General features: G+C 39.5%; 1 protein-coding gene across 1 annotated transcript in view; it reads right to left on the bottom strand.

Moving 5' to 3' along the window:
* necab2 (N-terminal EF-hand calcium binding protein 2) overlaps nucleotides 1-27702 on the bottom strand; it is a 215559-nt gene that overhangs the window by 50183 nt on the left and 137674 nt on the right. Inside the window, exon 8 of the mRNA XM_057836566.1 lies at nucleotides 10058-10137. Within this exon, the coding sequence (XP_057692549.1) occupies nucleotides 10058-10137 (80 nt within the window). The remainder of the gene's footprint in view (nucleotides 1-10057; nucleotides 10138-27702) is intronic.

Raw genomic sequence — 27702 nt, forward strand, 5'->3', positions numbered from 1 at the left:
ATGGAATTATAATTTATTCCTATGAGAAAATCTTGCTCGACATACGACCATTTCAACTTACAAACAAGGACCTGGAACGAATTAACTTCATATGTAGAGGTACCACTTTATTTCAAACCCTGCAGTATCCAGAGATTGCCCTTGGAGCCAGTCGTACCAAGTGTACTCTGGCCAACGAAAATTCCAACTGACCGAACCAATGTGTGCGCGGTTCCTCGAAGTCTGCTTCTGGATTTATCCTGATTTCGTTAAAGGTCAGACGCACAATGTGTCAAAGCTGGCAGGGTGGTTGCAAACTTAGCTGATTGGGAATATGAATTCATCTGAGCCAAGTTTGTGTGTTTCATACAGTATTTCCATAATGAGATAAACACATTCCGGTGTGTTTTCAAAGGTGACCGCATGCCCCTGTCCACAACCAAAAGTCAGAAGTGCAATCACAATTCACGCATGTGATTACCAAGGGAAAACTTGCTTTCTCTCATTTGCGCAACAGTATTTATTTTGTCTTGATTCGAGTTTTAAAATTTTCATCCGCTGACTGCTTTTTTATTTCCACTTTAATAATCTGAGCAAATGCGTACAAGCTCTGCACAGTAATTCAAAATGGCATTGGCCATAAACACAGGCTAAAAATCATGAAACCTTTAGGTAAATGAGGTGCAGCTGCAGTTGCAGATCCATTCGGAATTTCTGAATAAGGTAGTATGATATTCTAATATTTGTTCTGATCCAACTCTAACAATTATGATTCACTGATTGCTTATCCATGCCCTCTTGAATCCCAATTAGTCAGTAAATTCATGTTTACTCTAAGTTGTTGTCATCGAGCAATTACCAACTATTTTTGTTTAATCAAGATTTCAGTGCATTTGTTTGTTAGAGAAGTATACCTAATTGCACAGCTCTGCATGAGTACCTCAGACACATTTCACCAATTAGAACTCAAATTTAAGATATCCATTTCTTTTCTGTTTATATATTTAATGGCTTGAATTAAGGGACCTTTTTTTGTATAGCTTGTTAATTCTTTCCTAACCCAATATTTCCACAAATCATGATCATTCACTGTCAGCCTTCCTAGTTCATAGAAATTGGACCTCTATCCTCGTCAGTGACAGTGAATAAATTAAATCCTTGCTAACGTTTTAAAACTGTAATCTCCACCCCTTTAATTTCTGATCATACGGCATCACTTTTTTTATCAAATCATGTATTTTGACATCCCATTAAACTCTAGTCCAACATATAACAAACTACTCTGACTTGAGTGTAAATCTTGTGTTTGTACGACAGGGATGTGTGTGTGTGTGTGTGTGTGTGTGTGTGTGCGTGTGTGTGTGTGTGTGGGGGGGGGGGGGCAGTGGTGGTGTTGTCTGTTGCATATTGCATAAATGCATCTCCACAACCGAGATGTCACTTCTGTAATTACACATTGGTTTACTGTAATGTACAGAAACTATAATACAAGAATCAAAAATGAATTACAAATGACGCAAAAAAAAATCATCTCATATTTAATGTTTTATTGAATTATGCTGTTGCTCAGCTTGGGATCAGTCCAATTCAAAGGTTGGCAAAAACCCATAAAACCCCCATCGCTCTTAATTCTGCCGACTGAGCATTGACATTTATCGAGAGTCCTGTAATCTAACTGGTTTTTTATAAGTGGGGTGAGAAAATATATTTCAATTTATCTGAGATCGACACAATTTATTACACATTTTACTGAACTTTACGATGATGAAATAATCAGTCGATCAAAATATGTTTAAAAAAAAAAAAAAAAAAAAACCATGAACAATTAAGGTTTATTTCAAATCTTCATTTCCAAATGTAAATATATTTTAGAAGTACCAGTAAATAAAATTTGAAAAGTAAAATATATGAGCTTATTCGATTGAATTATTTTTTTTCATTCATCATGTATTCAAATAAATTGTTCATTGTCAATACAATAAAACACATTACAGTGCATTCAATATAATTTACTAATTTAGGAATGATATAATGTAAAATGCTTTCTACAACTTACAAACTTTCTACAATTATTGGTATTAAAAAAAAATACACTTAATTAAAAAAAAAAAAAAAAAATTCTTATTTAGTCTTCTACATATTAAATGAATGAAATAATATGACAAAATACCACTAAACACTGAAATATTTTTTGATTTGAATGAATTATTTTCATATAAATTACTTTTTTAAACTTAAAAAGACGACCTCTACTATAAATAACCTCCATTTTAACGATGTAGTTGCTAAAAGTATTTAAATATGCAAATTCCACATTTCTTAGACCTCTGCTAATGAAGAAAAGGTAATTAAGCACGAAAAAGGACAACGCTTACAAGCGCAACCAGCGTTTGATATACAGTATGTGACGTCAGTTATACGCACGCGCATTGAGCACATACAATGGAGCAAATAAATTATTTAGTCAACCACCAATTATGTAAGTTCTCCTACTTGAAAAGATTAGAGAGACCTGTAATTGTCAACATGGGTAAACCTCAACCATGAGAGACAGAATGTGGAAAAAAAAAACAGAAAATCACATTGTTTGTTTTTTAAAGAATTTATTTCCAAATTACAGTGGAAAATAAGTATTTGGTCACCTACAAACAAGCAAGATTTCTGGCTGTCAAAGAGGTCTAACTTCTTCTAACGAGGTCTAACAAGGCTCCACTCATTACCTGTATTAATGGCACCAGTTTCAACTCATTATCGGTATAAAAGACACCTGTCCACAACCTCAGTCAGTCACACCCCAAACTCCACTATGGCCAAGACCAAAGAGCTGTCGAAGGACACCAGAGACAAAATTGTAGACCTGCACCAGGCTGGGAAGACTGAATCTGCAATAGGTAAAACGCTTGGTGTAAAGAAATCAATTGTGGGAGCAATTATTAGAAAATGAAAGACATACAAGACCACTGATAATCTCCCTCGATCTGGGACTCCATGCAAGATCTCACCCCGTGGCGTCAAAATGATAACAAGATCAGTGAGCAAAAATCCCAGAACCACATGGGGGGACCTAATGAATGACCTACAGAGAGCTGGGACCACAGTAACAAAGGCTACTATCAGTAACACAATGCGCCGCCAGGGACTCAAATCCTGCACTGCCAGACGTGTCCCCCTGCTGAAGAAAGTACACGTCCAGGCCCGTCTGTGGTTCGTTAGAGAGCATTTGGCTGATCCAGAAGAGGACTGGGAGAATGTGTTATGACCAGATGAAACCAAAATCGAACTTTTTGGTAGAAACAACGACAACCCCAAAACACCGCTGCTCTAGAGGAGATCTGCATGGAGGAATGGGCCAAAATACCAGCAACAGTATGTGAAAAGCTTGTAAAGAGTTACAGAAAACGCTTGGCCTCCATTATTGCCAACTAAGGGTACATAACCATGTATTGAGATGAACCTTTGGTATTGACCAAATACTTATTTTCCACCATGATTTGCAAACAAATTTTTAAAAAATCAAACAATGTGATTTTCTTTTTTTTTTTCCACATTCTGTCTCTCATGGTTGAGGTTTACCCATGTTGACAATTACAGGCCTCGCTAATATTTTCAAGTGGGAGAACTTACACAATTAGTGGTTGACTAAATACTTATTTGCCCCACTGTAAATGCTGATACACACAAAACAAGTATAAAGTAGCTGAGATAGCAGACGTGTATATTCACTGTACCTGTTCAATCTGTCGCTGTCTTTTTCCGTCAGAAATACAGACAAAGCTCGCTTCACATCTTGGGTAAATTAAAGCATGTAAATGGTCGTCTATGGGGATGACAAGTGTGATGACACTATATTACTTCCGTACCACCTGTTGGTAAGGGGAACACCATGGCTACCGCTGAAAGACCGTTTAGTTTTTTCATAGTAACATTGTTTTTTTCCCCGACTTTCCAAAGTCTGTAAAAAATTGTCAACAAATCCTACAACGCAAACAGTTGTAAATGTTTGTGTATTGCAGGAGGAAGTTGGAAAAATGAAAAATTGAAAGTATGAGGTTGAGGTGAGTAAGTACCTCGTTAACGTAACATTGATTATTGTGAATTTATCTATTTTAGAATATGTGTACTTTTTGACAACTTAACAGACTGTGGAAATTTCCCATTTGGACATTTAAAGTCCGTCTGAGTACAAACCCAAATTCTAGTTAGGAAGCTAAGGATATTACCTAATTGTCGTCAGGTTAGTACCAACTACAGTGGTATGAAAAAGTATCTGAACCTTTTGGAAAATCTCACATTTCTGCATAAAATCATCAAATGTGATCTGGTCTTTGTCAAAATCACATAGATAAAAAAACAGTGTCTGCTTTAACTAAAACCACCCAAACATTCATAGGTTTTCATATTTTAATGAGGAGAGTATGCATATAATGACAGAAGGGGGGGGGGGGGATAAGTAAGTGAACTATCACATTTAATATTTTGTGGCCCCCCTATTGGCAGCAATGATTTAAACCAGACGCTTCCTGTAGCTGCAGATCAGTCTGGCACATTGATCAGGACTAATCTTGGCCCATTCTTCTCTACAAAATTCCAGTAGTTCAGATTCCTGGGGTGTCTGGCATGAATCGCTGTCTTTAGTTCATGCCACAGCATCTCAATGGGGTTTATTGGGGTTTCTCAAGTCTGAACTATGACTTGGCCACTCCAGAACGTGTATTTTCCTCCCTTGAACACCATTCTTGGCCATAGTTTTATATATACAGTAGTTGATGTGTGCACAGAGATATTGGACTGTCCCAGTGATTTCTGTAAGTATTCAGCAGACACTCTAGGGTTCTTTTTTATCTCTCTGAATAATCTGCGCAGAACTCTTGGCGTCATCTTTGGTGGGCGGCTACTCCTTGGGAGAGAAGCAACAGTGCCAAACTCTCTCCATTTGTAGACAACTTCTCTGACTGTCGATTGATGAACATCCAGACATTTAGAGATGGTTTTGTATCCTTTCCCAGCTTTATATAAATCAACAATCCTTGATCGCAGGTCTTCAGACAGTTCTTTTGACCAGCCATGCTGCACATCAGACAATGCTTCTCATCAAGACAATTCTTAACAGGTGTGTGTTTTATCGTGGGCAGGGCAGCTTTAAACCACTCATCAGTAGCCACATTTACATGCTGACTTTTATTCATACCTATTCAAATCATTCCGAATGGAAATTTCAGATCAGCTGTTTACATGTCAGTTCATCTATTCCGATCCAGCGTTTACATGTGTCTGCCTTTATTCCGAAAGGACGTTTGACAACTGCTGTCTGACATGCGCAGATTAATCAAAACAAAGTGTTTGTGGACATCGACGTTGGCCAGTGGTCGTCCTCCCATCACTTCGTCCATCGGCTCGAAGAATGGAAAGTTTGTGGGGTCGTACCCGCTTCTGCTGTTTTGCTCTTTTGCCTTGTAGTAGCCGGTTTTCAGCGTTTTCCACCGGTTTCTAATCTGGTCAACGCTCCGGTCTATTCCGGCTTCGTGTAACCTCTCGTGAACTTTTTTAAATAGTTCACTGTTCCTCGTTTTACGCCCGTCTAAGTGAGCAATTATATTCAATTCTTTTAAAGTTTGAATTAAATACAAACTTTCCGTCGGACTCCAATTAGGTGCGCTGTGCTTGGAAGCCATGTTGCAAGTGACGTTACTTACGTCACCAAGTGACGTCACCACGTCAGTACGGAGCATGTGCAGAAAGAACGCAACCAGACACCATTCCGCTTCCCTGTTTACATGATATAATTTTACTTCTAATCGGTTTGGGAAAAGGAATATTCCACCCCTGTGAAACGGAATGAAATTCCATTCAGTTTGGGCCTGTTCATTCCGAATGAGGAGTTTATATGGAACACATTTATTCGGTTCGAACATCTAAACCGATTGTAATTGGAATATTTGGCTCCATGTAAACGTGGCTAGTGATTGGGCACACACCTGACCTTAATTGTTTGGTAAAAATTGGTTTTAGGCACTTAGGCAGGGGGTTCACTTACTTATTTTTCCCCGGTTCTGTCATTGTTTGCATGCTATCCTCATTAAAATATGAGAACTATATATATAAATGTTTGGGTGGTTTTAGTTAAAGCAGACACTGCTTTTACATCTGTCTGATTTTGATAAAGATCAGATCACATTTGATGGTGATTTTATGCAGAAATGTGAGATTCAGATACTTCTTCATACAACTGTTGTGCATCACAGAGCGTTGCTCTCTTTAGCAGTGGTAGTTTTTTGTGAGGGTAATAAAGTTGTCTTCTCTCAGGTACTGTACACTTTGAGGGTCAAGAAGTGAAGGGAAGTACTTGTTCTTGTGCTATCCAGCAGGCCCGGATCTGGGTTTACCCACCAGAGTGGGCACCAAGAAAACTTGAGGGAGCACCCCCAATGCAGGCTTTTTTTTTACCCTCTCCGGGCTTGGGACCGGCGCAAGTAGGACACTGGCCTGTGTCCCGTTGAGGCTGCATTAATTTTTTGGGGGTCTGTTTTTTTTTTTTTTTTTATTCATCTATCTACTTATTCTCGCACTCGGCGTGATGACGTCATTTGCATAGCAACGTGTCGCCATTTTGAGATGGAGGCACGCACAGGTAAACTTCCGTAGACAAACGTCTGAAATTCATATATTTCAGCTGTGTTTTGCATCTTTTTTTTTTCATATAAACGTCTTAAACATGACTTATTATTATCACGAGTCACTGCCGAAAGACGCGAGGAGGCGATACGACTTAAAATTAGTGTTTATTGGCCTGCAAATCTGCCCATACAAAGTCGCAGCTGATAGCTGGATAAACGATCCAAAGGAATTGCCTGCAGTGGAGTGGACGAACTTTACTCATTGTCTGCGTAGTCCAGCTCTTTTTCTCGCGTTCAGGAACTCATGGGTACTACATTGCGACAAATGGCTATTTGTAAACCACATAGCATGACAGGTTTTAACCATTTTAGCGATTTTTTGATAAGACACGAACGCAACTCTCGTCGATAAACAACGATGGCACCTGCCTCGACCTTTTGTTTCCTTGTTATGACGTCTCCGCCCCATTCGGCTGTTTCCGGCCCCCCCATACATCCGGCCCCGCTATCCAGGAGGGCAAGTGGCACCATGTGGCAGCCCTTGTGTTTCACATTTTTATTCAGATCTTCGAAAAACAGTTGAAGGCTTGACGGGAGAACATGACTCGAATAGCAAAGATAATAGAACATCGTCCTTTGTCCGTGTTCACGAATGCGGAGCAGTATCTGGACTTTTAAGAACAATTAAGTGAAAAAAAAAACAATTTGACTGGAAGTGGCATCAAAACCTCAGTGAGTTCAAGTGCACGCCAGGCTATGGCGTAGGTTCCTCAATCGGGTCTGCGTTAACGGCGTAGGTCTGCCGTCACCGCAACACAGAAGCTTAAATCTGTGCTAGAGAGCACTTCTCCTTTGATGAGATTATTCATTCGATCTCAAAGGCGTGCCGTATCAAAATGCTGATGAGACAGCATGATTATTGCACAGGTGTGCCATCAATTGGCCACAATAAAAGGCAACTCTGAAATATCCGGGTTGTCACACAGCACAATGTCACAGATGTTGCCAAGGGAGCATGCAATTGGCATGCTGACAGCAAGAATGTCTCACGGAGCTGTTGCATGTGTATTGAATGTTCATTTCTCTACCATAAGCCATCTGCAACGGCGTTTTGACAGGACATGCAACCAGCTTCACAGGACATATCCATCGCCTTTCACTGCTCCAGCAAAAAATGAGCAAAGCTTGAATGTTCTTCTTTTAGTATTAAATACACATAAATAGTTATATTTTGGGACGCAAATTAATGTGACCCAAGCTTAAAGTTATTTAGCCTCATTACTTAGTTGTCAGACTCATGTTGAAAAAGGTTTTAGTACTCTTGATAACAACTCGCCAGCTGAATTAGGTGAGTTTGAATAACACAACGGTTGGTAACAAGAAACTGACCTGTTTATTCAGTTACAAACACAAAACATTATAAATAACAAACAGAAATGGCATAGTCAGTCAGTAAAACGTGCAAATAATATTGTAAACTGTCTTAAAAAAGCAAAACACACAAACAACCTCAGTGGAAAATCCCCCAAACCCCCCAAGCTATTAGATGCTTTTAGTGTTTCGCGCATTAGTTACAAAAATTGTATAAAAAGCCTCTCAGGTTTAAATAAACGACTATTTCAGTATCAAGTTAACATTTTAAAACAGTAAATAATATACTAAGTCCCCATTCTGTATCAGCAGCTTTAAACTACATTCAATTCATTTAATTTTGCGAATCAACTGTTAAAGTTGTTAAAATTGCTCCTGTTATTCCCTAATTTCCCTTCTGTCTACTTTCGACATGTGAAAGATTTAAAACTGTTTTGAAGATAGATTCAAGTCATGATTTCGATGATTTAGGAGTATTTTAGATAAAAAGTTAATTAAGTTCGCTTGGAAGTTTCACAACAGCCTACTTGGGAAGTCTCCTGCTTTAAGATGGCGGCTGTTTACCAACGCAACTAGTTTTCAATACTTCAATGTTGCTAACGCCGTCGAGTCTGTCATTTTGCATCTACTTCTATATACTGTACATATGATATCTATTATCTACAGTAAAACGATGTTGACGTAGTTTGTAGCGGCTGTCAGCAGCAGTCAGGTATTGTTGTGTTTTTTATCCAGCGGCATGAGTTGAGCTACAGCCTTGAGTTGAGCATTGGCATTACCCGGGTCTATGACAAGCAGGATGTTTACTCTCGGGACGCAATGAGAAATGGACCGCATTGCGTCAGGACGCAATGCGGTCCATTTCTCATTGCGTCCCGAAGAACGCGCTGTGTATTAGTTCTGCTTTACTTGACATATTTCACTAATCGGAATTTGGATGTTTGTGAATCGTTCTTGAATCTTCCACGGCCGAATTGCTCAAGGATGTAATGACGGCTGGGCATGTTGTACCGTGGTTCTAAGTGTTGGATGGGGCGTCTTTACTCACGAGAGATAATGGCTCGTCATCCAGAATGAATTCTTCGGCAATGACTCTTGTTATTCCCTGGGCTTTGGGACTGTCGAGTGCCAGTTTGTCACGCATAGCAAAAGTTTCTGCCAGTGTTAGTTGCATAGGACCTTTCTTTTTGTCTTCGGTTTTCTTAACATACTTCTTATATTGTTTGTGGTGGTATTTCGCTAAATGCTTGATTAGGTTGGTTGTATTAAAACTTCTTACTGCTTTACCACCACGCTTGACTTTATTGTGGCATATGTTGCAATCTGCCTCTTCGTCTTTGTCGTCCTTTAAGGTGAAATGATCCCACACAGCTGACATTTTTACCGATAAAGTCCTGGTAAATTGGGAGTCGGTAATGTAAATGTAGTGTGTTGAAGGTGTGCCGTAAAATTCGGACCGGATTTTAGGGGAAACCGAAGCAAAAACTGGAATGGATTATGTAAATCGGTGAGCTGGAAAACCCGGACTTTAAAAAAAATCTGGATCGGAATTTTTCTGTGTTGGCCGATCCGATACCGATGCGCATTTTTTTGCCCATATCGGCATCTGATCCGATCCAAATATCGGACAGGGACATCTCTAATTTTTAGTGTCCATGAAAACGATCATTTTAATCTAACTATTGATCGGATTAAGGAAATTTTGTCCATGTAAACATAACCTATGTCAGAGTAAGTGTCACATATGTGTTCCTGTGCCCTCGTCCTGCCTTGTACACTGGTTCTTATAGTAAGTTGTTTTGCAACCCAGCCTTTTGTTGGATCTCCTGTGCTTTTGTTTGTATTTTGTTTTTGGACCTTTTCATTGTTAAACTTTTTCACACCTACACCCCCCCACCTCGCCATCAAGGCTCGAGGCCCGTTTTCCTGACCCTTGACAGTAATGGCTAAAACTCGATAAGATTCCATTTCTTTCAGATGACGAGTAACTCTGGTAACACCAATAGTGTACGAGGCATAGGAGTCTAAAGTGTATCAATTAAAAAGATGAGGACAGGCATACAGGCAATATGCATGTTTGGATGGTCTCTTACTTTATTTTCCAGTCGTCCAATGAGTTCAGAAAGGCGATTGATCTGAGCCTCCAGACCCTCTTTCCTCACCTCCACTGCACCTGCAACATGCACACACATATTGTTCAAATATATTTTTGTAAGGTTGCTCATATTTTTTGTAGATTATGAAACCGTGTAGGAGATAATCAGATGTGTGTATCTAACACACTCAGTCTATGATGAAATTATGTCTCATAAAAAAAAAAAAATGATCGCATAATTGGCTATTGGACACAGCTCGGAGTTGATCAACCCTAGTGGGTCTTCCTCAAGTGAGGGTGTCTGGTGGTAATGGCCAAAAGACCCAATGAACTTGAGGTTCACTACTGATGACGTGTCCTGAAATCCCAGTACATAATAAAAAAAATCATTCATAGAAGAAAATAAAAGTAATGATAAAAAGCTGCTGATAAATTATGAACATAAACAAATATTGGGATGGTAAATTGCTACAATCATAAATGCCTCATTCCTTTTTGTTCAGGTTTCATGTGGTGAGTTGGCATCTCCTGCCTGTGATGGAAGTATTATGAGATTGTGTCTTGTCACAGTGCAGGCAGGGTAGCGGCTTTCCTTCAAGATAAATAACAGAAAGCCTAAGCAAAGCTCAAATTTTCTAGTATCTCTAAAACAGCACATGCCATGGTCTGCAGAGAATTTACACGGCATCAAAGGGGAGATCTGATACATTTCAAAGGCATCAGTCAGCATACGGGTTCAAAGGAAAGGCAATTAATATACGATGGAACACAATGAGGACATTTGTCAAGTGGAAAATTTGCAGTGTTGAACTGACATTACAAGGACTGGACATCCCTTTTTAATTGACAAAACATTAAGGAAGATTGGCAAGATGTCAACGACAACATTAAAGGAGTTACAGGAATTTTCTTAAAGTGCTGTCTGTTTATTACAAATGACAACAATCTCCCCTCGTCTTCTTCATATGGATGCGATACGGGCTAGGGTAGCAAGAAAGCAAGCCTAAGCTTACAAAAAAATGTTTGGCAACACTCTTTAAATCTCCCAAATGCATCCACAAAATTCCCTTTATTTAATTTACGTTGGTACAGGATTTATGTCACATTTATGGTGAAAATTAGATATTAAATGATTTATCTTGGTCTAAGTTTTCATGTTACGAAAACGTGCAATTTGAACTGGTTTCTATACACTTCCTAGAGAAATCCACTACACGCTATGAAATTAATGCACTTCTGGTTGATTCCTTGTATTTACAACAATTGTAATGACAGTGAAGTTTAATCTAATACAATCGAAAATGCAGCTAAAGTTGTCTTTCTTAAGGGCAAGAATTCAAACTGAGAAAATGACAATCACTGAACGTTTCTCGATTAGTTCCGCCACTTCTGACTGCAGTGCGCTTGTGTTTCTTTGCACTCATCAGCCTTCTCACACTCCCACCTCACACTCTCTCCTGAGCCCCCCCCCCCCCCAAAGGCACCCCACAGCTAATTGGAGAGCTGACGGCCCACTCTTCATTAAAAGCTTTAACAGCCAGTCAATTAGCAGCTACCTTCCTCCACACCAACACACACAGAAACTCATCAATTAAACCTAAGCCTGTAACCATGGAGGCTCTTGGACATAAAAAGCCCGATGGTAATTTTGGTAGATTTTAGAAATAAGTGCCCCGGTCAATTATAAAAGTGATTCAGGAATTACAGCTTTCACAATGAGCAAATGTCTGGCAGAAGCAGGCAACCTATTGACTTTTTCCTCATTAAAGCATAATTTAAGTCATTCCAAATTTACCCTAGTTAACATTTTTTTATTTGGTAGCCAGAAGCTTCAAGTTTACATCAGTCATATGAAGTGGAAGTCAAATATGAGTTAAATAGATGGTTAAAAGAGCAAGTACTATCTGGAGGTCTGGAAATGAGTTAGCAGCCTGATTTGGTAGTAGTTAGAAAAACTGTTTCAACTTGTAAATTACTTGTATGCATGTGTGGTGTGTTTGATTAGCTCATGTAGTATATGTATCAGTCAGTGTTGTGCCATGCTGACACGGGATGTGCTGTAGGAATAAATTGAGAGGAAATAGTCATATAATAATTTCATGTCTCAGATTTGCAATGTGCCACATTTAGTGTAAAAAAAAAAAAAAAGTCCGAAGGTGGCTATTCATTGGCTGTGAAATGATTCGATTGTGTTCACACCTACATCAGCGTAAACGCAGACCTGTGCTCTTGTGTAGTCCATAAGGCGAGCTAGGCAAATGCTAGGGTTGTCGCAGCGTCCAAAGGGGCGTCAAGAAAAATGTTCAAATAATATTTGATGATAGCAGTATTTGAAAATTTAGACAAGACAATAAAATAAAAGAACAACAATACATACAAGTCTGTAAATAATAAAGAAATCCTTTTTCTAATACGGCTTCTGCCCGTTTCACTGTCTCTTGTGAGGCGGTAAATTCACTACAATCTCTAATCTCACTCACAGTGACAGACCGCAGACCAGCGAGCTACCTGAAGGTGTTATTTTTATGCGATCCTCCGCAATTGAGCGACGTTATAGTAACGACGTCATGAAAAGACAAGAGCCCTCTGCGTCGCATTTTAGAAAGACGAAGGAAGAAGAAGAGCATAAATGTGAAAAAGACAGAGGTTTGTTGTGATGATTTTTTTTTTTAAAAACTGCATAAGCATGTATACTTAACGCAATTGCAAGCTAGTGGTTATGTACAAAGAGTTCAGATGACATACTGCTAAAGCTAAATTATACTGTGTCATTAGCCAGGCCTGTTGTTTTAGAAATATTTTCAGTATTCAGCCAGCTGTGGATTAGTGTTAGTTAAATTTATTTCCACTCATTTTAGAGAAAGTTGGACACAGTGTATGGGGGACTAAAATTGTGTCTTGCTGATTTTCATGTGATGTGAAGGTGAAGCACTTTTACATTGTGTTAAATTGTGCTATTCAAATAAATTCGCCTTGCCTAAAAGTGCCAAGGTTATTGAAATAAATACAGTATTAAATATGCAATTACCGTATTTTTCGGACTATAAGTTTTCATAGTTTGGCTGGGGGTGAGACTTATACTCTGGAGCGATTTATGTGTGAAATTTTTAACACATTATGTTATCATTTCACATGCTATTTTGGTGTTTTGGAGTGTCACTGATGGTTTAGTAAACTTGTTAGCATGTTCTTTATGCTATGTTACATTAACAAAGCGGCAACGTTCACATTTCGTTGTTCATGCATCATGTAACATTATCATACTGTACACTTATTCAGCATGTTGCTCTCTATTGTATTTTTATTTTAAATTGCCTTTCAAGATGACATATGTGTTCTATGTGTTGGATTTTATCAAGTAAATTTTCCCCCCAAAATGCGACTTATACTTCGGTGCGACTAATATGTTTTTTTTCCCTCTCTATTGCACATTTTTGGGCTGGTGCAACTTATACCCAGGTACAACGGGTACGGTAATAATTTAATAGTTCTGTGGTATGAAGGGCTAAAAGTGCCATGGACTTAAATGCAAACATTTGTTATTTAATGTGTCGTGTCAGTAATTCATTAAAATGGAAATTCCGTTCATATATTATTTAAATCATTAATATTGGATTGCCCTGTGTACTTGCAGTTCTTCATGAATTTATTTTCTTTTTAAACCGCGCCCGTCAAAGTTAGTGGCTGGATCCGAACACCTGGTACAGTAGGCTGCTAAAGTTAGGCACTAATATGGTTATGTCATACTGGTTTCACAATCAACAGCTATTTGACTAATATAATTTAACATCCCACTTTCTTCTCTTTGGAGATGCTCTTCTGAAATATTTTCCTTCCACCTCTGTACATCTCGGGCCATCTTTTATAGCCTCCTTATCCACATCAGCAACAAGTCCAAGCCCGCCAAGTCCAGTACCTTCCCACACACAAACTGGTGGTTTAAAAAGAAGTACAATGAGAGTGTAAAGTGTTTAAGTATTTGTGGTGAAAATTGCTATTGTTGCAGCAGTGGGCTGGGAGGGGGGTCTCTAGCAAATACGTTGCCTTTGGCTACCAAATTGCTCAGGAACGGCCCTGGTAAAACACCCTTGTTTATATGCACCTGGGAAATGAAACAGGCCCGGGATTGACCCCCTTTATCTAAGAACTCTGAAGGGTCATGTTAACCAGCCATCAACAGTGTCACCCATCAAACACAATTGAATTGTAATACAGCATACGTATGTATTTGCAGAAGATCCAATGCCTGCTCGTTCATAGTTTCCATAGAAACCACTTTATAAAAAACAAAGAGAACTCATTTAAGGGATGACTGTTGTGACTCAAATGTTCTGGGTATTTAACTTATGGATGCATACATAGAAAGGGAAATAAGTATACTGAGAACCCCCAAAAATAGAACAGTTAAAACTAGTAATTGTATTTAATGTAATTTCTGCACTGTCCAGAAAACTACAGTGGTACCTCTTCTGATGAATTTAATTTGTTCCAGGACCTGGTTTGTAAGTTGAAATGGTCAAATGCCGTGTGTGATTTTCCCATAAGAATACATTATAATTCAATGAATTTGTTCCACAGCCCAAACACCTATGCTAAATCCTTCATAAATACTGTACGCATAATTACAAATAGCAATTACACATAGAGAAACAAAAAAATCATAAAAACATATCGGAATAATAATACAACTAAGCCTGTCGCAATATGCAATAATTCCATTTATCGCGTGGTATATAAAAATGAAGACTGTAATTTCCCTGCTGCGATTTATCACCTCGCGTGCACGTGCGCGCATTCGTCACGTGCGCACGTTTGTCACGTGCGTGCGTGCGTGACGCACGCGCTTGCGGCTAGAGCTGAAACGAATACTCGAGCAACTCGAGTAACTCGAGTTTAAAAACTGATCTGAGTAATTTTATTCACCTCGAGTAATCGTTTATTTTGACAGCTCTAAGTATCACGTTTCGCTCGGACTACTTTTAATGCGGGACAACGCGCTGACGTCACGTGCGTAGAGGAAGAAGCAATAAAAAAAATATAAAAAACATTTCCGCAGCCGACAGCCGCTCCAAACTACGCCGACGTTGCTAAAAACTAGCCCGCATGATGTTAAGTTGGTAGCATGTAGCATCTGATGAGTCTCATAGAGATCACATGTATGTTGAACTAGATACAAAATGACAGACTCGGCTGCGTCTGGGCAGCGTTCATAAACAGCTGCCATCTTAAAGCAGTAGAGCGCTAAGCGCTAATAAATAAGATTAACGTTACTGTCCAAGTCACTAGCTCACATAACGTTAGCCCTGCGGAGGGCTAGGTTTCTATTAATTATGACCACTTTTGATGCGTGGCTAACGTGTCTTACATACAGGCTTTAACATAACATAGCTTTGTGGAGTGATAAGGGTGTAAAATAAAAACTCAATAATGCTAACTATCAATTTTAGCTTAGTAGTCATTGCTGGATAAAACACCAAGTAGCACTGGTCCCTAATGTGCTCTAATACAGCCTGTATCGTATATTTATTTTGAACACTGCAAAAACTCAAAATCCTATCAGGACTTACAGTTTAGAGTAGCGTAAAACTTAACTAGAACTTAAAAATGGCTTGACACAAATAAAAATTCAATTGAAACACGTGGAAAAAAATCGTAACTTTCAAGTGATTTTAAAAAAAAAATAAGATCTAAAGGGTTTTTTTTGACTGAAAGCAGTGAATTTGTCTTTTTTTAAAATTCTAGTTACATCTGAGATGCAATTGTTGGCTGTTTTCAACAATATACATCGAAAATAAAGACATTGATTGACTGAAAATGGTTCAAGATTAGATGAAATGTCTTGTTTTCTCATGTATATTTATAATTACTCTTCACCTAAAAATATGTTTTATCCGATTACTCGATTAATCGATAGAATTTTCAGTCGATTACTCGATTACTAAAATATTCGATAGCTGCAGCCCTACTTGCGGCAGATGTGTGGCAGACGAGCTTGACAGCGCTGTTTAAAGTTCAGCTTCCTTGTGCCACTCTGTTTTATTGACTTCTGGGTATGTTCGTTTTATAAGTTTGAGTTTGAGTGACCGTCATTTAATGGATGGGGGCAGGGCCGAGTGCACTGTCGGCGCACAGCAATGAGCGAGCGGAATGAGGAAGAGGACGAACCACTCTGCAAAATGTTTCTGGAAGTTGTTTCAACAAAGATGGCCAACAGAATAAATCTACATGCTCATTTGAAACACTATCATCCTCTCCAGTTTTCACTGCTTAGTAAGAAAACTGCATCGCAACAAGCGGAGCCTCCTCGTCACGTTAATTGACAATTAGAGGTATTCGCTTGATGTGAGAAATACAGACGACACCACGCAAACTAGCGTTCCCTCACGGAAAGTGAAGTCCGCTAAATTCCTCCTATTATGGCGTGTTTTTCAGCTCGTTAACATTAATAATCAAAATAGTGAAGGCGTGTGTGGCGGTCGGTTGCAATAACAGAGAAGATCGACGGAGAGACTTGAAGTTCTACCGGATTCCGAGAGACCTGGAGAGGAGACCGAGATGGGCTGCTGCAATTCGACGAGAAAACTGGGCTCCAAACGATTACCACAGATTATGTAGTAGTCATTTTATATCTGGTAAAATGCATTTAATATATATTTAGAGGGTTTTGGGTTGACAACCACAATTAAGATCATTGCTAGGCTAATCGCCGACAACATACACTCAGACGTTGTGAATGAACTACCTGAAAATATATAATTATAAGGGGATAATAAGGCAGTTGTCATACAATTAATTTACAATTTCACTATTGAGGTCAAAAGCCAAAAAACAAATTCAACTAGGGACCATCTGGAATAGTGCTATCGCACTTCATATTTATTACATATTATATATGTATGTAGTGAGAGTGCTATCGCTAAACCATATAAACATTAAAAGCCCTAGCTCCATTGACAAATGACATGAAATACATTAGACTTGACTAGGGATGGGAATTGATACGATTTTTACGATTACGATTCCATTATCGATATTGCTTAACGATTCGATTCTTTATCGATTCTCTTATCGATTCTAATTTCGGGAAAAAGAAGAACAAACATTTTGATTGGCATCAAGTTTGTTTAATCAGAAGTCACAAACTTACAAACTCACAACGAGGTCAAAAGAGGCCCAAAGCTTCAATGTTAACTGTGGCAATAAGTGGCAAATGCACAAGAATGTGTAACATTTTACTCAAACAGTTTTATAATAGAAATAAAAAATATTGGTATATTTTGGCATATAGGTCGTTGTTCTGCCTTTGGCAATGTCCCCAAACTTTTTCCTGTGAGGGCCAAATAACTTTTCCCTTCTCTGATGAGAGGCCGGGGTCAGTTTGTAACAGAAAAAGTGTGACGATTGCAGGAGTGTGAAATGTAAAAAAAAATATTGTTTTTCAGAAAGCCACAATCAAATAACCCTCTGTGGATTCTTCACGGAACAAAAGTAAATAAAATAAAAATAATATAATATAATAATAATAAATAATAATAGCACTGTTAATTAAATAGATAATAACCAAATAACCCTTTCTGAATTATTCACTGAAAAAGGCCAGGAAATAAATAACTCTACTGAGGGAGAAAAAAAAAAAAAAAAATTCAAGATGCTCTCTGTAATTGTTCAGGGGGCCGGACCAAATATGGAGCCGCGGGCCGTAGTTTGGGGACCCCTGTTTTTATTTACCAGTATATTGAAATGCATGCCTTTTAGTTTTTATGGCGCTTTCACGCTCAAGTGGTGGCGCCCTTGCGCTTCCTCACGCGAAGAAGAGCGCGAAGTCGAAGAAATGCTGCATCCAAGCCAGTGAATGAGTTAGTGAGAAAGGGAAACACTGCCACGAGCCTACGTTCTTTGTTAATGTTTGTAAAATATCCACAGAGCCAACGCCTGTATGTATCATCTTCTGTGTTGTTGTTGTGTGTTTCCACTCGCGATCGGACACTTAAATCCAGTTGTGTAGTTGTTTAAACGATGTGCTAATGCTAGCGAACGCATGCTAACTGTTTGTTATGACTGTGTTAGCAGCTAATCATCGCCGATTTACGTTGATGCGAACCTGTTTGTTATTGGAGATGAAATTGATTTGTTTCATTTCTATTTTTAGTTTCAAGTGATGGTTGAATAAAGTCAGCAAATTATACCAACGTCTTCTGCATCGTCATTTGGGAGTTTAGCTAGCTGTATAGCCAGGACTGAGCCTTAGCGTTTCGGTGAGGACAGTGCAGTCTATTCCCTCCCGATGCGGTTATTTCCATCTCGCAATGACTGCAAGTCGCTTTGTTGTAATTTTTCCTCATGAAGTGAAGACACACTTTCGAGAGTTCGAACCTACGTCATTGTTATGTTTGCGGCGGCAACGCTCGTGCTAAACTATCGTAACCTTTCATTTTCACCCTTTTTCCTGGTGAAGTGTAGCCAAACTTTGGAGCGAGTGGTTCTTGGCGCCATGCTAGTTTGATGCGTCTGGACGACAAGACACGTCACGACGCAATATGCGTCTTTAGGGATAGTTAAAGGGATCGTTAAGGCTTTTTCATTGTGATGTCGAGGCCTCGAAACACTCGGAACCGGTTCTGAATTGGAATCGGATTTCGATTCCCATCCCTAGACTTGACAGTGGATGTTAGCAAGAACAAAAGATTTTGAATTGAAAATTTCGTAACTCACCTTCCCGAGCACAAGATAGATTCCTGCCGAATTTTCATAGACGAAGACCTGTTTCACCCAACCAGCAACAAAGTATTTATAAGCCTCCAAGCTCTTAAAGTTTTTCAAACTTTCGTGAGAATAGGCTGATTTTGTGTGGACAAATAAATATAATAAAAAAAAATATAATTGTAAATATCAGGGTAGCAGATGTCAGGCAGAGACGGCGAAGACAGCGGGTCGAAAAACATCGATTTAGGCATCAAATATGGATCCGGCGAATGGATAAACTGAAGCTTTTCCACATAACGCCTTTTATGCAACGCATCCAATGAGTTTACAGCGTCAGATAACACCGGGGCTTCCATGAATTGCTCTATAAATTGCACGACTAATTGAAACCATTGAGAATAGTGCTAAAAAATGACGGACAATATGGCGGCCGGATACAGCCACACGTCATTTTGTGACGTAGGTGAGTAGGGTCTATATGCCTAAATGCTTCAGTTATTAAGTGAAATTTTATTTTTTCTTGAAAAAAGACATTTATTATGTGTTTCTGTGCGTTATTAATATTGTTGTCTTTTACTTGAAAGAGGCATGGTCTATTGTTTTTAGTTGTGATTTCTTAAAAGGTATTTTTTAATTTAAAAGTAAACATTTGTTGCGTTTAAATGGGTGTACTTGATCTATTGATATATACTGTATTCTCACTGTGTTATTGTAAATCGTTTAAAAGGGGACGGGACTTGATAAGCATATGCTTCTGTCGTCAGCCCTTGTCTTCATTTTTTTCGGGTTGCTCATATCACATCTTGCAACTGTCAATGATACCGATGATGATGACAATAAATAAATAAACGCTCAAAAAAATTTTTTTTTGGGGGGGGCACAATAATATCGCATATCACAATAATTTATGAGATAATTTATCGCCCAATAAAATTTGTTATCGCGACAGGCCTAAATACAACAATAATAAAAATGTAACGAATCGGGTTCCAGTGTGGCAGTTGTGTTTTGCATGCTGTTCCTGAACGCACCACCATGTGACTGATGAGAGAATAAGACAGGTGCGGAACAGTGGGAAGCTTTTACTTTCTCTTTTCATGAACGAATCCTTCCCTCTCCCACCAAACAGCTGATTACGTATTTTGTCTGTAGTTTTTTACCAGGTGACAATGCACCAATGCACACGACTCCTCTAGTTTGTCGATCAGCTTCAGTTTACTGCTGGGAATCTGCTGCAACACCTCCGTCCCTAAAACATCTGGGCAGCTGTTTTGCCGATACACTCGCTACATTGTCTTAAAAAAATGTATGACATTATCAGCTTTAATGGCAAGTTTCCAAAGTATGTACTTCCGCTTTACTTCCTTATGTCTGCCTACAACTTCCGTTTTCAATTCTTTTACCATTGACTTCAATGGCGCTGGAGTGGCATCACTCACTAAAAACCCTGAAAAACCACAATTTGGAAATACCACATCCTTCTGCCATTTCAACATGGGAAGATACAGTAACATAAAGAAATGGCCGAGGAAGACCACAAATGAAATAGTATCGTATTTTATTGACTCTACGGCAGTGGATGGAAACGCCTGGGCTGGGGCTGAAGGCGGTGACTTGCTTCGAAGGGGACCGTTAGCTTGATCTCGAGATCCAATTACGAACTTTTTAACTGCAGCAACTTTAAGATATGCTATTGGAGCTGGAATTACCGAGGACAGCGGGATAAAGTCTGTCTGGATGCTGCCGAGGGTCTCCGTGATGCCGGGTGTAAAGTTTGGAGAAGCTCCCTTAAGCTCTGCTGTCTGATAGGTTTCCTCGTATGCTCAACCTTTGTTAATATTTTTCTAATAATTTTATAAATTGTGATTTAATGACCTGTCTTGCACATGCAAAAATCGTTTTAAGTAAAACAACAAATGGAATCATGTTGTCCAAATGTTTTATTGTGATCAGTGTCTGCAATAAAAAAGAATGACATACTCTTTTTGTTTATATGTACTTGTAGTATTTCCTTGTAACAACAAAATCTGTGTCAGCCCTTCTGCATTCAGCAAACATATTATAATTTGTAATTCCACACCATTTTGGTCACTCAAGTGGTCGGCGTATCAATCTATAACTCACATCATCACAGGCTGACAGTTTGTTGTAATTTTGTCCATGAATGATCAACAAAGTGATAAGAACAATCATCCAATCTCATCTATGTCTCATCTATGTCGTGCTGATCCATTTTTGAAGATTCCGTGGGTTCCTCTGGCTTGATTTTGTAGTTTTAATGTTGTCAACACAATGCTGAGGTCAACTCATGAGGTTTTTTTTCTCAACCGGACGTTCGAGGCAGACATTGTCCAAGATGGTGCTGCCCATATTTTGCTAAAAAAATTTGTCTATACTAGCAATAAAAATGCTAAATAACACACTGTATAGTTTGATGCAAGATTTTTCCTAAGCTAATGTGTGTCCAAGCATGTGAGGAAACTCTTCTTTGGTCATATTAACATCATCATATGTACAGTGTAAGGCCTTAACAGTACGTATATCAAAACCGTAATTTCGGCAATGCAATGAGTCAAACAGGCATCGACAATGAGCTGTGAAATTGCAAAAAATGGTAGTGTTATACCGCAACAAAGGGATAAAACAGCTGGCGCGGAGAGAGTAAAAGAGGAAGAGAGCGAGATCTGTGCCATAACATTTCTCATCCACTTGCATGTAAATTTGATGATTCGTCAGAACATATTCTCATCAACTAGTTCTGTTGCTGACAAGTGATAAATGTCCACTCTTCCCTGACCAATTTGCCTACCACGGACTCCTGTAGTAGCAGGTTTTTGAGTTGCAAAGTTAGAAAGTGAACAACAGTTAGCTCCAAAGTATGCTTGAAGGCTATCAAAACCAAACCAAGGAGCCTGGCCACAATAATCGTGTTGTGTATTGAATCGTGATACGAATCGTATCCTGAATTTTCATATCATTACAGCCCAAGTAAGGTGTAAATGAACATACGCAGACAACATGTCCAAACAAGACTTGTCCCCACATGCTTTGAAAGCCATAAACTATTAAATGCAGCTGATTTAAAAATGCAGTAGGCCATTGCACAATAAACACACTGCAGGAAGTTGATGTTGAAGCAGGAGTTAGTGGGGGACATTTTTAGCTTTTTTCGATTTCCCTCATTCTTTCTAATCTTGTAATTGTATGACAACGTGTTCTGATGTTTCTCAACGATTCCTAAATGTCATCCATCCGTAATTAATGACAATGAATAACACGAATGATCAACAATGTAGAATGTGAAATGAAGCACTCAGAGACAATCAATGAGGGACATGTACAGCAGGTCAAAGGTAGGGTTGTGCACATTAAAACAAAACTGCATGACTGTGATTCTAAGATTCAAGATCTGTCCATGTATTCAGTATTTGAGAATCCAATTATAGCTCTGAGGAACTTTATTGAGTTGAAGCGTGAGATGACAGGAGAATCTCTACCATCAGTCTCAAACATGCTTTATTGTCATTGTGTAAACAGATGAAAGATCATTTTGGGGGAAATTCAAAGACACAAACAAAAGCTGCGATTGTTCAGCTGAACATTAAAATAACTTCTCATGTAAGCATAACTACTGTACCATGGCAATTGTACACTTGCTGAAATGACCAAACAGTCTGAAAAATGTGGCAATTGAGCTGTTTTCTGCATCTATTATCAAGCACAACTGATGGTGAAAAGCCATTATCATGATCAAAGGCAAACTCAAACCTAATTACATCACCTACAGCTTCCAACACTCTCATGCAACTGAAATATTATTGCAGACAAGACTGAAGTCCTTGCAAAGTAATTGATGATTAGAATTTGCGAGTTATACATCATGGTAGCAGACCCCGTGACCCGAACCTGCTCATTGGTAATTTTGAATGCTAATACTCGCTGGCTAAACTCACTGGATCTGAAAATTGAACAATTAACAGTGAGATACTTTAAAATCTCATTTTAGCATGAGGTCATCATAATTATGTCATTTTAGGCACCTGGGTCAAGAAAATTCCCAAATTAATATGAAGTAATTGAACTACATAACGACATTTTTCAAAAATATTTTTAGAATGTTAAGCTATCATATTTATTACTGTTTTTTTAACTTCAGCTATCACTACAGTGGACATCGGAAAGTAGGAAAATTTGTTAAATAAAAGGTATTGCAATATCTTTGCCTCGAGTAAGTAATGAGTAAGGAGCAGTTCAGATGAAAGGGCAAAGGAGAGGGTCTGAATCAATGTCTGTATGTGTGTGTGTGCATGTATTCGTATGCTTGGGTGTGAGTTGTGGTCAATAGCAGCTCTTGTATGATTATTATATTCGTAGTAATAAAGAGACTAAATTGCATCCACGACTGCCTCCTCGTCCACAGCAATATTTTTACAGTATTATCCACCTACTTCTTTCTCCCCAAAAATATGCACACACTAGACACACTTTTCCTTTACTAGATCAAAGGCACCATGAAATATCTAAAAGGTATTGTGAAGAGAAAAAAAATAAATGAGTGATGTTGTTGATTTTACGGGTGGGATACGTGTGCCTGAAATTAATCACAACTTCTCTCTGGTTAGAGCTCTCAGTAAAGGACTTACTACTAGATTTGTCCGGTAATGACTTTTTAACCGATATCCAAAAATTGTCTAACTCCAAAATATCCGATACTGATATCAAACCGAAACAGATATATATCATGAACTTAACATATCATGGGTATTTGTCCTGCGATGCCCCCTGGATGCTTTAATAATGACAAATGTAACATGCCGAAAAACATTTCCACAGTATGATGTTGCCACCACCCTGGATGATATTGGTCAGGTGATGAGCATTGTCTGATTTCCTCAAAACATGATGCTGGGATTCAATATTTGCCTCACCAGCCCAGAGATTTTTTTTTTCTCATGGGCTGAGGGTTTGGGGATTCAACCCGGTGGACGAGAGGGTAGCCTCGGGTGGGGGGACGGGTCCTGTTTGTGCTTATGCACCAAACAGCAGTTCAGAGTACTCACCCTTTTTGGACTCCTTGGAGGGGGTGCTGGAGAGTGCTCCTTCTGGGGACTCCCTCCCTCTGCTGGGGAACTTCAATGCTCACATCGGCAATGAGAGTGAGACCTGGAGGGCGTGATTGGGAAGAACGTCCTCCCCGATCAAAACCCGAGCGGTGTTCTATTGTTGGACTTCTGCGCCTGTCGATTGTCGATAATGAACACCATGTTCAAGCATAAGGATGTCCATACTGTATGTAGACTTGGCACCAGGACACCCTAGGCCGTAGTTCGATATCGATTTCAGTCATGTCATCGGACTTGCGGCCGCATGTCTTGGACACTCAGGTGAAGAGAGGTGCGAAGCTGTCAACCGATCACCATCTGGTGGTGAGTGGGGTCTGATGGTGGGAGAAAATGCCGGTCCAGCCCGGCAGACCCAAACGTTTTGTGAGGATTTGCTGGGAACGCCTGGCAGAGTCCCCTGTCCGGAGGAGTTTCAACTCCCATCTCCCGCAGAGCTTCTCCCATGTCCAAGGAGAGGCGGGAGACATTTAGTCCGAATGGACCATGTTTCACGCCTCTAGGTGTCGGCCGCAAAGTGGTCGGTGCCTGTCGTGACGGCAATCCTAGAACACGCTGGTGGACACCATCAGTGAGGGATGCCGTCAAGCTGAAGAAGGAGTCCGATCGCGCCTTTTTGGCCTGCGGGACTTCAGAGGCAGCTGATGGGTACCGGCTGGCCAAGCGGCACGTGGCTCGGGTGGTCACAGAGGCAAAAACCCGGGCATGGGAGGAGTTCAATGAGGCCATGGAGAACGACTTCCGGACGGCTTCAAAGAAATTTTGGTTCACCATCAGGCGTCTCAGGAGAGGAAAGCAGTGCACCACGAACACAATGTATAGTGTGGATGGGGCGCTGCTGAACTCGACCAGAGATGTTGTGAGTCGGTGGGCCGAATACTTTGAAAACCTCCTCAATTTCACCACCACGCCTTCCCATGAGGAAGCAGCGCCTGGGGACTCCGAGGCGGGTCCTCCTATCTCTGGGGTTGAGGTCAGCGGGGTGGTTAAAAAGCTCCTCAGTGGCAGAGCCCCAGGGGTAGATGAGATCCGCCCGGAGTTTCTAAAGGCTCTGGATGTTGTGGGGTTGTCTTGGTTTACACGCCTCTGCAACATCGCGTGGACATCTGGGACAGTGCCACTGGATTGGCAGAACGGGGTGGTGGTCTGTCTTTTTAAAAAGGGGGACCGCAGGATGTGTTCCAACTACAGGGGGATCACACTCCTCAGCCTCCCTGGCTTTCACTAAATGATACTTATGTTTGTTGTGAAGGAGTTGCCGAAGCCTATGCCAATAAACGGCGCAGTCCAATGAACGCCTGCTTCCACTCGCATTTATAACATATATTTATAACTCTGTATATATCTTACCTAAAACACATAATTGCCACTAAAAGAAAGTAAACTTACAGAAATATGTGTGGAGCACAAATAGCACAATGCAACAGCATAAACATCCCACAACTACTAATTCTTCCACTATTAGGAAGCATAACATTAGTATGGAACGGCGCTGCCCCCAAGCGGCCGGTGGCATTCTCTTCACTCTCAATGTGCATAAACGGCGCCAGTGTAATCTGTTTGAGACAATGCGTGAGCGGGTCATTCCGCACATGCGTTAATTAAGTCAAATATTTTAACGTGATTGATTTAAAAAATTACTTACAGCCCGTTAACGCGATAAATTTGACAGCCTTAATATATATATATATATTCGCTGCTCATATGCGTACATCTTTTACCACAAAAAGGGCTGCATGTACAAAAAACAAATTTTGTTATGAAACTATGAGGTCTTACTAATGTCAAATAGCAAAGAGAAAAATGCATTGCAAAAAAAAAAAAAGCTTGGGTCTCCGGAGGGTAAATATAAATATTTTTTAATTTTTCCTTGGCCAGCTGGAGGTTTAGATCAGCAGATGCTATTGTCAACTGTTGTCATTTTAGACTCATTTATGATTAAAAGAGACATAAATGACAACAAGCCTACTAGTATAGAGAAGTTTAATATGTCATTGCAATGTATATCGCTGTTTGCCAGTTGTGTCATTGATATGGATCAATGACAGCCATCTCTTGAGTTCACTGATAGCCATTGTCCAACAAAAAATAGTAAAGGGCCCTATGTGGAGGATGACCAAAATAATGTCCTTGGAGTCTTTAAGCAGCACTATTGTTCTGTCATTGACATAGGCCAAATTTTGTTATTTCAGTGCTGAAAGGCCCCATTCAGCTCAGTGCAGACAGTATGTCAGTCAATGTACTACTGAGGAATGAAACTATACAGTATTTAGGAGTAGTGATAAATCATTCCCAGCAGCAGCATTTTGTTGTCGTCTAATTGGACCTCTATGTCACTGTCAATGGTCGTGCTCATCTCAAACTCAAACTGCCGCTATGAACAACATTGTTAGTGTCAAAGGCCGAACACATTTCCTGTAGTTGGTAATTTAAAGAGAAGACAACATCAAGCAATATATGTATCATTTTCCCCTCTTGAATAGGATTATCGATATCTTCAAAAGATAAAGTTTACTGTCACGATCGGGTGTGCAGGGAAATAAAGAGAATCCCTTTTTTGTCATGTTATAAATGATATACAGTGATACCTCAGCTCACGAACGCTTAAGCTCACGAACTTTTCGCCTCAAGAACATTAAATTCGCGAGCATATAGTCTCTGCTGACGAACTAGTTTTCGGCGGACGAACCAAACCACGCGGTCGAACAGCGCCACGAGAAGCTGACGCATGCTCACGGCGTCCCAGTTCGTCCCCTCCCTTTCGTTGAGTGCGGACGTGGTTTGTGTTTGATAGACATTTTGGACCATATTGAGTGTACTTTTGCTATTATGGGACCGAAAAAGACCCCACCACAGGCTAGTGTTGAGCCTAAGAAGACATTAAAGAAAATAAGGTATATTTTTGTGTAGTTTTAAGGCTTATTTAGTAGAAAATTATGTTTTATGGGGACCTGGGAACGGATTATTCTCATTTAAATGGTTTCTTAAATGTTCAGAAGATGAACTTTTCGCCTTACACACACTTTCTGGGAACCAATTATGTTCGTGAGCTGAGGTATCACTGTACTCTCATTCTCACATATTAGTTGAAGCCCAGTAGACGACACGACACCAAACCTAATGAATCTGAAATACCGGTACCTCACCTCTTAATACAGTGAAGACAAAAACAAAGATAATTTCCACAGGATTTATTAAACAACATCAATCATCTTTGCTATGACTAATGCAACATGACCAAATGTGGTCAAGTATCAAATCACTAATTCTTTCTATTGTAAAATTTAAAAAACAAAACAAAAAAAATCTTGGCTTTCAATGACTGATGTTTCCCCATGGAAACTCGGGTCAGTGTATTTTAGCATCCAGATGATGCAATTTTCCTCACTACTATTCAATGATTGCTTTGTGGAGTAAACATACTTCCGAATATACGATGTATGCGCTTTTAGATTGTATGTATACTTTCCACTTTTCCCATGTTACAGCCCTACCAACCTCAGCAGAATCAGGAGTATATATAAACTCATTTGTCATTCATACATAGCGTATGTGACAAATTGCTTTTAGAAATACGGTTAATGTTCTGCTCTTTTAGTGTGTGCTACATGGCAGTTTGACAGAAATGAGCAACATCCCTTCTTCCTCTACAGACACATCATAAAAAATGACTTATTGGCACTACGGTGCTCCAGCTTCACACATTACTGGTCAGCAAGTAGGTTTTACAGCAACAACTGGACTTGACTCTGACTTTAAGATACTACAAAGCCATCTTAGTTAACGATAAAGACTTCAGAAATGTACAGCACAGAAAATG

The sequence above is a fragment of the Corythoichthys intestinalis genome, chromosome 5 (genome assembly GCF_030265065.1).
Source record: "Corythoichthys intestinalis isolate RoL2023-P3 chromosome 5, ASM3026506v1, whole genome shotgun sequence".
Lineage (NCBI taxonomy): Eukaryota > Metazoa > Chordata > Actinopteri > Syngnathiformes > Syngnathidae > Corythoichthys > Corythoichthys intestinalis.